The sequence below is a fragment of the Strongylocentrotus purpuratus genome, unplaced genomic scaffold (genome assembly GCF_000002235.5).
Source record: "Strongylocentrotus purpuratus isolate Spur 01 unplaced genomic scaffold, Spur_5.0 spur5_scaffold_9, whole genome shotgun sequence".
In the NCBI taxonomy this organism is placed as follows: Eukaryota; Metazoa; Echinodermata; class Echinoidea; order Camarodonta; family Strongylocentrotidae; genus Strongylocentrotus; species Strongylocentrotus purpuratus.
The window spans coordinates 34,151,867-34,164,339 of NW_022145615.1; the positions used below are offsets into that span (position 1 = coordinate 34,151,867).

Sequence of the window (12,473 nt, forward strand, 5' to 3'; positions counted from 1 at the left end):
CAATCCTGTATAATAATATGTTGAGAATTATTGAAGATTGTCAAGTATCATCAGTTCCGGGGGGGGGGGGGGGGGGGAGTACTCACATATTAAGACATTACGGGGGTGTGCCGCTCTAATGGGTCACTTTTTTTACACAAAAATCCCTAAACCATAGGGTTCCGTTATTAATGACCTTTTAAAAAGGGGTTTCAATGCTTCAGCGGCACACCCGTCCAAACCAAATCTGAGCTTAATTTACATCATTCTCTCTTCTGTCGTTGTTTAGTTCTCTTTCATTTAAATTCTCTCTTTCCCCCTTCTCTTTGTCCATCTTTTTTGTGTGGTTCTTCTTGTGCAATTTTTTTTTTTTTTTGGGGGGGGGGGGGGGGGCGCTACACGCCTGGCAAGAGGGACCCCATATTATGCACACTGCAAAATTGCGTGTCTCCCCGCCCCTTTCCCGATAAAAAAACACCTTCTTATAATATCATCCCTTTCTTTCTTTTCCCTTCTCATTATTCTCCTTTTTCGCCAGTTTTCTCTCCTCTCTCTTCCCTTTTCTTCCTTTCCCCCTCTTTTTCTCCCCCCCCCCATTTCTCTCCTCCCTCTTTTCTTCTTCTTCCTCTCTTCCCTAGTTTCCTTCCCCCTCATTTTTCTTCTTTTCTCCCTTTTTCTTTTCCCCCTTCCCCCCCTTTTTTACGGGGGGGGGGGGGGGCACGTGCCCCCTGTATCCCCTGAATTCACTGTCGGGTATACCACTCAATATACGCTGTCGGGGCCAACTCCAGCTTATATACTCTAACAAATATAGACCCTTTATAGGGATGAAGTACAGTCCTCTCCCAAGAGTCCCGATAGTTTTTTTAAAACAACATTACCCCCCCCCCCCTGGCCGCCGTATAGGCCCTTATTTACCTTTTTTTGAGAAACCCAGTGACATGTTATGCTTTATACCCCTTTCCCTTACATTAACAGCAACAAAACTAATATCGGACTTTCCTGCCAAATTATTTGACATATAACTTTGTACTATGTGGCTCGAGTTTCTCATCATCTTACTTTATTTGATTTGTGGGGTGTATCATGAATCCTCTTCGCTTCTCTCTCTCTCTCTCTCTCTCTCTCTCTCTCGCTCTCTCTCTTTCTGTGTGTGTGTGTGTCTCTCTCTCTCTCTGACTCGAGTCAATGCCCGCCCCCCCCCCATCTCTCCGATCCGATTCTCTCTCTTTTTCCTTTGACATATTTCACATAAGGTTTTGACAACTTTTTGATAACTTATAAGTTAGCAGGCTACCTGGTGACCATAATTATCACATTTATTATCTTTCCTTTATCTGCAAATCTAGCTGGGGTGGGAGGGGGGTGGGGCGGAGGTTGTATTCACACTATTATACAATTTTTAACTATATAGGCCTAACATGACTTCAAATCAAAGATGTGAATACTGCTAAGGTCCGGTGGGGCGGGCGGGGCATTCATGCAGGGCACATAAAAAAATAATGTGCATGAAATGAAAAAAGATTAGCGTCCAAGAATTTTAGCAGGCAGCTGATTATCCGTTAAAAATCCTCATAGATTGAAATCAGGTGCTTTTTGTTGACAATTATTTGTTTTACTTATTGTCAAATAAAGACAGCTATACCATCCAACTTTACAAATTATTGAACCATGCTGGTATTTTGAGCAATAATATTTGACTTGAAACCAGGTCAAGGTCCTTTTATCAAAAGAGCATGCAATACTGATTTTAAAGTTGAGCAACTGAGTAAAAGATCGAGTGTTAATCGAACCTTTCTGGTGTTATTCAACGCCCAATATTTCCTATTATATTCAAACAATTATTAATAACAAACAAAATTCTATTGCGGAAATGAAGAACTGTGTATTAGATAGAATACATACAAGATGGAAAGGTTATTTAAAAATATACACTGATGGATCTAAACTAGAGGAAAAAAGCACTGGATCTGGTTTTTATATACCAGAATTGGGCATATGAACAAGAAGAATTATCATCAATAAGCTTAATGAGGACAGAATTAGTAGCGATATTAATGGCCTTGGAGTGGCTTGAAGATTGTAGTTTTCCTGACAGATTCATTGTCAGCAATTCAGGCTCTAGAAAGCAGCCCAAAAGTAAGAGGTCACTTTTTTTTTTTATAGTCCCCAAAAATCGCAACGACTCAGCCAGCCGCTGAATAAGCGGGGGGGGGGGGGGGGGGGGGGGGGGGGGGGGGGGGGGGGGGGGATGAGAAAAGAGAACAATTTTTGCTCCGTTGGGGGGGGGGGGGGGAGGGGGTAAGGTCATCTTTTTAGGTCAGCCATTGGCATATTTTTATGCCTCCGCTACAAAGTAGCCGGAGGCATTATGTTTTCTGGTTGTCCGTCCGTCCGTACGTACGTCCGTACGTCCCGTTCTCGTGATCGCGTTATCTCAAGAACCAATTGATGGATTCTCTCTAAACTTGGATCATGTATGTATCTTGCAGAGCCAATGAACTGATTAGATTTTGGGGTCACGAGGTCGAAGGTCAAAGGTCACAGGGCTCATTATGTATTCAAAAATAGCTTGTGATCGCAATATCTCAAGAACCGATCAATGGATTCCTGCCAAACTTGGGTCATATATGTATCTAACAGAGCCAATGAACTGATTAGATTTTGGGGTCACGAGGTCGGAGGTCAAAGGTCACAGGGCTCATTATGTATACAAAAATAGCTTGTGATCGCGTTATCTCAAGAACCGATCGATGGATTCGTGCCAAACTTGGGTCATGTATGTATCTAACAGAGCCAATGGACTGATTAGATTTTGGGGTCACGAGGTCGAAGGTCACAGGGCTCATTATGTCTACAAAAATAGCTCGTGATCGCGTTATCTCAAGAACCGGTCAATGGATTCCTGCCAAACTTGGGTCATGTATGTATCTAACAGAGCCAATGAACTGATTATATTTTGGGGTCATGAGGTCAAAGGTCACAGGGCTCATTATGTATGCACAAATAGCTTGTGATCGCATTATAATGAGAACCAATAGACAGATTACTATCAAACTCAAGACATGTATATATGTATCTTGCAGAGCCAATTAACTGATTAGATTTTAGGGTCATCAGGTCAAAGGTCATGGGGCTCATTATGTATGACTATAAATAGCTTGTGAATGCATTATTATTAAAACCGACAGATGGATTACAATCAAACTTGAATTTTAAAAATTGCTTCCGTTTTGGTTTGTAAAGTTGCTCTATGGCGGAGGCATCATTTTTGACTGCGCGCAGTCAAAATTCCATCTAGTTTTATTTATTATTTTGTTTAAATAAAATAAAAACAATTATAATTTTTTTTTTTGGCCGGGGGGGGGGGGGGGACGCGCCTGTTTTTCAGTATATTTTTGGCGAATTTAGGGTTGATTTTAACATATTTTTTGGGGGCCGGGGGGCACGTGCCCCCTGTGCCCCCCCCCCCCCTCCCCTGGATCCGCCACTGAGTAAAACTAAAAGTGTGCCATGAGATCAAGTTCGAAAAGATGAACATGCACCAATGATCAGAAGGAACGCCGTGGCGCAGATAATCTGTCAAAATTGAAGAGCGCCATACCCCACTAAACGCCAACAACGACAACAACGCAGCTCGCGGTCATCTCTCTCCATCTGTCGGCTGCTTGTTGCTGAAAGGGGGTAAATAGACATTTGTAGGCTAGGATAACCTAGCTGAACTTTTTCAGCTTTACGTCTGGCATCTAGGGCAGTGATTGATGATAAACGGAAATATTTACCAGCACCTATAATTAACATTACCATTGTTTGGATTCAACTTTTGTCTAGTTTCAACGGTCCTTCTCCTTATCCGTCCCCCGTGAGCGCGGGGCTTTTGACATCAACGATCGACACACTGGTTGGTACGCGTACGGCCGGGCTACCATATTACTAAAAGTCCAAAGATAACTTCAGTCAGGTTCTGAACTTCTTAAGATCTGGTAAACTTTCTAACTTTCAGAATTGTATTGATTGTGAAATTGTATTAATTTCTTCATTTTGTTTTATAAATAACTCTGATTATAAACCCTCATTAATCCAACTAAGAATTAGATTCTAGGCCTAGATCTAGACTATATAATTAAATCATTGTAATTTTTTTCATTAGACAAATATACTCGGGCTCATGCAGTCTCAAACATACGTACTCGAGGCTCAAAGCAGTTTCACTTTGTGATAAACAAATGCTGGTTGGCATTAACTTTATCTTGATATTAACATACTGTAAGTAAGCTTTTGACCGAGAGCTTGAGTCTCTGTTTTTGACAGTTCCGCTGAGCTAGTATTATTACATCTGGCTCCTCTGACCGCTCCTATGGAAATGTTGACAAATGTCAGTTTTATTAAAGAATGACCCATACCTTCTTTTAGTTTACCAGACGGTTATTTCTGTCTAAGTAAGCTTATATACTCATGCTTTTCTGTGTCTTTGTAACAAAATATTTCAGTTCTATTTTTGTTGTTGAGGTTTCCTTGATTCTTTCAGGCTTATAATTACCACATTTCCTATCAAAAGCCTCCAACAATACCATATTAAATCTTATCAGAGTTCTCATTATGGGTCAATGCTAAACTTCTTTAAAATTGACTTGGATATAATGGGGAAGTCCACCCTGATACAAAGTTGGTTTAAATAGGAGCAGAAAAACGAGGACTTTGAGGTTAGTGAAAGTTTGAGCAAATTCTGATAAAAAAAAGTAACTTATTAATTTCTGAAGTTGCAATCAACCAAACACAAATTGATAACCCTGACATATCTTGCAAGCTCCTCTCCTATTTTTTTCATGTACATATGATTTCATAAAATTTCCATTTTCTGTGTTATTGATGGTGGAATTGATTTTTTTCCATACAGGTATTGTATAGAAACGTAGTTTGCCATAATTTTATTTAGGGTTGATGTATGATTGAAAAAATTTATTGATGTGAAATAGAAATTTATGATTTTTGTTTAGTACAGAGCAAATGGGAAGGGAGCTCGAAAGATTTGTCACAGAGTTGCAAATTTGTATTTGACTGATCACAACTTCAAAAATTCATAACTTTCTTATATTTTTAATCTGAATTTGCTCAAACTTTCACCAAATAGCTGTTCCTCTCAGGGAGACTTAATAATGTGCATTGATTTTATTGCCTAATTGAAACATTTAGAACCGTCTTTTTAATCTTACTTAATTTCTCTTCAACAGCTTCAAGGATCTCAAACACAAAATGTCATCTAGAAAGTTACCAATATTCAACAATTTGAAGGCATGGTTTTCCTCCAGTGTTCCTCGCACGTTGAAAGATTTGTGGAGTGAGTAATGAAGTTATAAACATGAGCTACAAAAAAATTGTCTGCTGAGAGCGGGAAGGGTTTCAATACACGAAGTACAGTTTAATACTCTTGATGCAAAAGTGCTTGAGGCTACTCCCTTCTGGTTCTCAGTACAGTAGATGAAATATGAATGAAACAAAGTGGGTTCAATTAAACATTTACAAAGATAAGTTCATTTGCCATTTCATTTCACTTTGTTGGTTATTCATAGGTAATAATCATTTAAATGAACATTATAGTGAGCAAGAAATGAATCTGTAGGTGACAGTTATGGTATAGATTAACAAAAACAATAGACCCACTTCATGACATCAAATTGATCTTTTTAAAAACTTAATATAATTTTGGTATGATTGTCAATTAATTAGTATGTTTCATTATAAACCTTCTTTGGCAGTATATTACCAGTATTTTAATTTTTGTTTCCACCCCCAGAGAAACAAGGAGGGGAGGATGTTTCGTGTATGAAGGATGCCAATTTCATCTTCTCAAACGATGCTGCTTGTCCCGATACTGTCGAGTAAGGACACAAATAAAAACTATTTAGATCTTTTAGTTGATTTATTAACCTCAACTAACCTCAATCCAAAGTTACATGATATTAAAGTATCCCAAGTTTCCCACCCCACTATCTTCTCCGGGAAGTGTTTTTTTGTTATTATGTAAAAAAAAAAAAAATAGTTTATGTTATAAATAGAAAATGGAAAATCTGGAGAAGAAACAAAATAATTGCTAGCGAACTACTCAAAAAAATTCCTACATTTATTATCAATTATATATCTAGTCTTTGAAATCAATAACGAAAATGTTGTTTTGATTGACATTTATTTCAACTTCTAAATTCAACAGGGGCTAGTGTAAACAACCCTAAAATCTGTACCCCTAAAAAAAAAGTGGAGTCCGGATAAAGACGTTTCTATTGCTACGAGTTTTGTACCGGCACTCTATTTGCTGACATTATGAGTAATGAACATTCTTGAATCTTTATGCATAGGATCTATGAGAGTGATGAGTTCCTGCGAGGCTTCCTAACGGTCTTCCATTCAAGCTACATTGATGCTTGTATGAAGGAGAAGACTGCTCATGAAGTAGCAGCAGCACAATATATTCTACTCCCTCCAGACATGGCAGATGGCGAGTAGCAATTTCATATTCTGTTTTAAACTTAAAGGTATAGACCAGTTTTGGAAACGCCCCCCCTCTCAATAGATGAAATAGACGCTCTTATTATCAATCATGTGAAAGAATATGTTTTGACTAATACGTGGTGATACAAATTTTGCCGGGAAACCGCCTACTAATTGATATATTTGGTAGATTATCATATCGATCCGGCCTGGATAATATCGCGAATGCACATCAACATTGAACATTTGGCCATATATTTCTGCTTCAATTGCAAATTGTATTGCCATCTAAACCTCTGAAGGCAATATTTAATGGATATTTTGCACCCAAAACCCTTGAATCGCAATTTTACCACTACCGGAATTACCTTTAACATCCCTTGATAACATTGATTTTTGTGCACTCAGAACATATCGCAAGTGTAACATTCATGATTGCAAGGTCCTGCACAAAATACCACCAAGATTCAACTCCTTCAGTTTAGAAGATTTAATTCAATTTATGCCTCATTTGTAGAGAAAAAGTGTTTGTATAATCACAGTGAAATTAAAATTCTTGCTATCAGCAAATTTTGATCCTCACAAACTTGCACATATGTGCACACGAAGTGTTGAATGATGTGCAAGTTGAATATGAGTTTAATATCAACAAAGCGCCCATGTAGAGACAAGTCCAAGATGTAATAAAACGCATGTTTCATATGGAAAGCACAGGTACTAGTCAGACAATGATGAAAAAAAAAATCCCCCTTTTTTTCTCCAGCACCTTAAAGATGCATGTATCTTTAAAAAACAATTTTGAAGATGTGAAAATGGACATAATGCACAAATCAACATCAGGGGAAGGGTTTCTTTTTGTGAAATGTTGTTTGTAGAAGCATTCTTGTTACTTTAAATGCCTATAGTGATAATAAATCACTTTGTGAATAGATGTGTGTCATTGTTTTGCTAATCTGTTTTGCTAATGTGTTCTGCAGATATCCAAAAACTGGCTTATGTTCGTAGAACTTCGAATCCCGAGAAGGCAGAGACTATCCCTACCAAGAAACAAGATCAGAGTAGAACCAATAAATCAACTACAACAAATGAAAACACCAACACAAACCACCATCAAGAGAGGTTTGTAATTGTAATTTTTATTTGAATTTGTAACTTGAAGTAAGTTTCCTTTGAATCCACAGACTATTCAGTGAGAAGTATTGTGGACAGCAGCACCAGTATTACAAAGAAACAAACACAGAATTAAAATATTTGTCACATATTTGTAGATTATTATGTGTTATTTTGTTTTGACTACACAGTATGTTCATAGAGGACAAATTGATGAATTTCTTTTTATTTCACCATACTAATTGATTTGCTTGAAATTTGTCATTGAACAGAGTTATTTTTCTGCATTTTGAGATAAATTTACATTTATTTTCTTCTGCATTTTCTTGTATATATTACTTCCACATGAAAGTTTCTATCGCAACCTGATTTGTTTTTATATCAACCATGTATGCACTTTGCAATGATTATCACTAAATCAGCAAGTTTTCTTTGTTTCTGTTGACATTTTCTGCTTCCAGTAACCCAAAATTAATCAAGGTTGATTTCCGCAATGAATTCTTATCTTCAGCAATGTCACGGTGAAGTATTCAGTTCTCTCTTTCTTAAATCTCTTTTATTCAGGTTATCATCTGAGCCTTGTCATTCTAATCAAAGCAGAGAACCACCAAGCTTCGCTCATGCTGCAGGTTAGTGGGAAAGTCATACTTTAAAAATGTTAATGCTCTTCTGGCTCCAAACAGATGAAAATGTAGAGTTGGGACAGGTGCAACTAAAGATGGACCGTTTCTCCTGTATTTATGGTGAATAGAATCAAACTCACAGTGATTGAATTTGGAGTTTAAAAGCAGTTTCCGCTTCCCCAAAATATATGTTTTCCTTATACACATTGTCACTGGTCAAAATAATATTTTATTCACTTGACATTTTTGAAAACACAGTTGTGTACTATTGAATGTGAATTTAATTTTCATCTTACAGATATTGTAAAGACACAGGGTCACTGGTCCAAATAATATTGATTTACTTGGTTGTTAGTGAACTTAGGTATGCTCTAAACTATGTTTTTATCACCCAAATTGTCACTGGTCCAAATAATATTTCATTTACTTGACTTTCTTTTAAAACACAGGTACCAGTATAAGTATGCACTTTTGAATGTGAATGTTTAATTTTTTATCTTTAAAGATATTGTAAACACAAAGTGCCACTGATCCAAATAGATTTTTTTTTAATAGGTTGTTAGTGAACTTAGATATGCTCTAAACTATGTTTTTATCACCCAAATTGTCACTGGTCCAAATGATATTTCATTTACTTGAAATTATTTAAAAACAGGTATGCACTATTGAGCGTCTATTTAATTCTCATCTTACAGATATTGTAAACACACAGGTTCACTGGTCCAAATAATATTTATTTTACTTGTTTGTTAGTGAACTTAGATATGCTCTCAACATTGAAAGTGGATGTTTGATTTTAATCCTACAGATATTGCCTTCAGAATCGATGATCTTGCAAGCATCCCGTACGCCAAGTCCTTGCCAAGGTTTGAAGGTATCGTCACAGACTTCATCCCTGGAGTCAATGGTTGTTCATTGTCTCTAAAATCATCGTGATATGACCAAATGAAACAGATTCAGAGCAGTCTTATTCTAATTTGAGGACTTAAAAAGTATACCGGTACCGTTAACCAGAAAATATTTTGCCTGTGCTATCCCATATCAAACATTTTAGCTTAAAATATTATATAGTAAAACCCTTCTACAAAGACCACCCAAGGGAGACAAGAAAAGCTTTTTTTATTAGCAGGTGGTCTTTATGTATATGTTTCGATGAGAAACCATTTTCAAGGGAAACAAAAAATGTGGTCTTTGTAGACAGGTGGTCTTTCTATACAGGTGGTCGTTAAAGCAGGTTTGACTGTTTCTATAAAGAGATATTATTGACATATACTCTCATAATACATAAACACAACTCCAGAGAAGAATGTCCGACTTGGGATCAATGCACAGGGTTTGTAGTATTCTTTACTATCTCCATACTCTTTACATGTTAACCCATAGAATGCCAGATAAAGTCTTTTGAGCTTAATTTCATGCATTCTAGTTGTACAGGATTTTTGTATTTATATGATTGGTACAATTTATTTTTTCTCCCTGGGGAAAAAGAAAGAATGTTCTCCTCAACATGATTATTTAAATAGACTATAAACCCCCAAAACATTTGACTTTGTACAGAGTTTATATTCCAAGAAAGACGACAGTTAACCTCCCCTATTACTAAATGCCTTACATGCTCTTGTCTTTATACTTGTTTTACTTGCCTCAGTATTGCCCAGTACACTACTCAATGTACCGGTATATAGTTTTTTTTAAACATGTTAGATGTGCCTCTTCCATAATGACTGATAATAGATCTACATGTATATATTTGGCATATTGTTATTGTTATAAATAAAGATAAATTTGTATTACCACTTCTGAAACAAAATATTGAATTTAGTCGTGCCTTGTTTTAATTACTGATATGGTTGTGTGTTCCTAGTAACCGATTCTTCTGTAACTAAAAAAAAGGAGTTGATATTTTACTTCTTCCAAAAATCATGCTTTCTGTTAGTTCCAGTGGTTTGTTTTTTCCACTGAAATGTTGTCGATAGCAGCTGAGATTATGTAACAGTCTTGGTTTAAAGGTACTTGTGACTGACTGTACATGTGTTAAGAATGTAGACAATTGTTCTTTTTTCTTTAAGAAGTGTTCTGTAATAACATGTTGACATATTGGGATCGTTCAGAGAGGGAATTTGTTCCAATTTTATGAGAATTTCACCTTGATTGCATGTTGTAAATATTTTATCAAGTTTTCTATAGTGATATAACTGTTCAGTGATAAACATATACCATGCATTTTTTAAATTTTTTGCAGCTTCTCAAAGAATATTGAATTGAATGATTTTTATAACATTGTTGTAACTGATTCATGTTCATGAGAATAAAATAATCTTCATGAGTCTTTTTACTTCATGTTTGTTTATCCAAATTTAGATGTACCGGTATTCATTGTGTTAAACAGAATTACTTCTACCTTTAAATACTTTGTAGCATGTTTGCAGTGTTCTCCAAAAATCACTATAAAAATTCCCTCATCCTTCAAACAGCTTATTATCACCACCAACTTCATTATAATCACCATCAACACCCTCATCATCAGCATCACTACCATCACCATTACTACCACCATCATCATTGTCACATCAGCATCATCACCGTTACTGTAATTGCTATCGTGATCATCACTATTATTACCATTATCCTGATCATCACCACTACCGTTACTATTTTGCGAATCATCCTCTATATTACCTCCATTCAAATTCAAATTTCAAATTATGACATGCATTAATTATGTGCCTGTGAAGGTTAGAGATTGAGGTGTGGCAGACCAATGGGGACCTATATATTGTCCTTACTGTAGAGCTTGATGACTTGCAAAAGATTAGTAAACATTTCACTACAGCATTACAGAAATGCATAGCATTCTGAAGTTCCCAAATTCTGCTAGTTTGATCCGAGTGACCATCTTGGATTAAAACTTTGCAAGGTTGGTCCTTTACATTAGTATTTTCAAAAGGGAAGGGAACTATGTGATGAATGCGCTAAATCATTTAAGTTTTCTGTTTCCTTAGGGTAATGCTGAAAAACAACTAGATATCACAAAGTTATTATTCTCTTGCATTCATATACTTTATTTCAAGAAAAACAAATCTTGAAAATGTAAAGTAATATATTTGAGCTTTTGACAATACTATGTTAAGTCTTGCACATGATTTGATTTAGTTCATACATTGTCATTATCATAATTCATGTTGGAAGTCTGTTGTAAAATACAAACTGCAAAACTGTTAAAGTCTTTACCATTTTTTTTTTTTTTTTTTTTTTTTTTTACGGTAGAGGAAATTGATGAAACCAGTTGTGAAAATTTTCATTTTTAAAACAAAATTAATGTATCTTCTGATATGAACATTATTATAATTTTTCTCATCACTAATGTACTTGGAAAAGTTTCATAAAAACTGCAAGTTTTATGCATACAATGCACTTTGACAAGACTTTACTTAAAACTTGCAGTAATTGAAAATACCATGTTTAGAAAAAGCACTTGAAATACTTGCAGAGTCATTGCACAGTAGTATATGATCAGACATTACAATACTATTGACTTTGCAATCTTACTACATCTTTCATCAGTTATCATGATTATAATGGATAAAGAGTACACTAATTCTTACTACTACTACATATATATTTATGCCAACCTTTACATTCAGGGAGGTTTCTATCAATTGCATAAAGCATAATAGAAATAATCTTTCAAATAATCAGGGAGGCATTAAAATTTGTGTGGAGTAACATATAACTACTACTACTACTAGTATTCAGGGTTCATATAGCAGCTCCACTGCATGTTAAAGGTACTATGTCCCTTTTGCAGCCAACCTCAAATTCTGAAGAACTTTGCAGGAATTATGAATATGTCATGTATGTCCTATCTGTGAAATTTAAACGTTAGCAGTGTCCTCATATTCAAATTATGCAAGGAAACCTGTTTACTTGCTAGACTTCACTGTCGGACACTATTGAGTGACTGACTGGCTTTTTTTCTTCTTTGGTAATAACATACATGAAAAGAGTTGTAAAGAGTACATGAGCATTTGTCTACATCAATAACCCACTTCTTGTGATAGCCAAGATTGAATCTTTGCGCAGCATAAAACGTATGACCAATAGGTACAATTGTCTGAAAATCAAGACTATTACTTTTGGGCTCTATAGCCCTAAAGTCGATTTGACAACTAATAGTCGTTATTTTCCCACTTGAAGACATTTTCAAGCCCCTCCTTTTTTTTAGGAAAGTTCTAAATTAGTATTATCTTTCAGATGCAGTTGGAATTTAATTTT

The 12,473-nt window shown here is 35.8% G+C and overlaps 1 protein-coding gene across 1 annotated transcript; it reads left to right on the forward strand.

The window, feature by feature from the left end:
* Positions 1–3,593: 3,593 nt before the first annotated feature.
* LOC594347 (telomere repeats-binding bouquet formation protein 2) lies at positions 3,594–9,288 on the forward strand. The gene is made up of 7 exons (XM_011666051.2): positions 3,594–3,663; positions 5,211–5,317; positions 5,774–5,858; positions 6,333–6,472; positions 7,443–7,584; positions 8,140–8,204; positions 9,007–9,288. The coding sequence occupies exons 2-7, from the start codon at positions 5,233–5,235 to the stop codon at positions 9,132–9,134; spliced, it is 645 nt and encodes a 214-aa protein (XP_011664353.1). The 5' UTR covers positions 3,594–3,663; positions 5,211–5,232; the 3' UTR covers positions 9,135–9,288.
* The last annotated feature ends 3,185 nt before the right edge of the window (positions 9,289–12,473 follow it).

Excerpts from the sequence above, each read along its gene's own strand:
- LOC594347 (XM_011666051.2), top strand. The coding sequence starts at position 5,233 with ATGTCATCTAGAAAGTTACCAATATTCAACAATTTGAAGGCATGGTTT. Across the intron at positions 5,859-6,332 it reads GCTTGTCCCGATACTGTCGA|GATCTATGAGAGTGATGAGT; the intron begins GTAAGGACACAA and ends CTTTATGCATAG. Across the intron at positions 6,473-7,442 it reads CCCTCCAGACATGGCAGATG|ATATCCAAAAACTGGCTTAT; the intron begins GCGAGTAGCAAT and ends TGTGTTCTGCAG.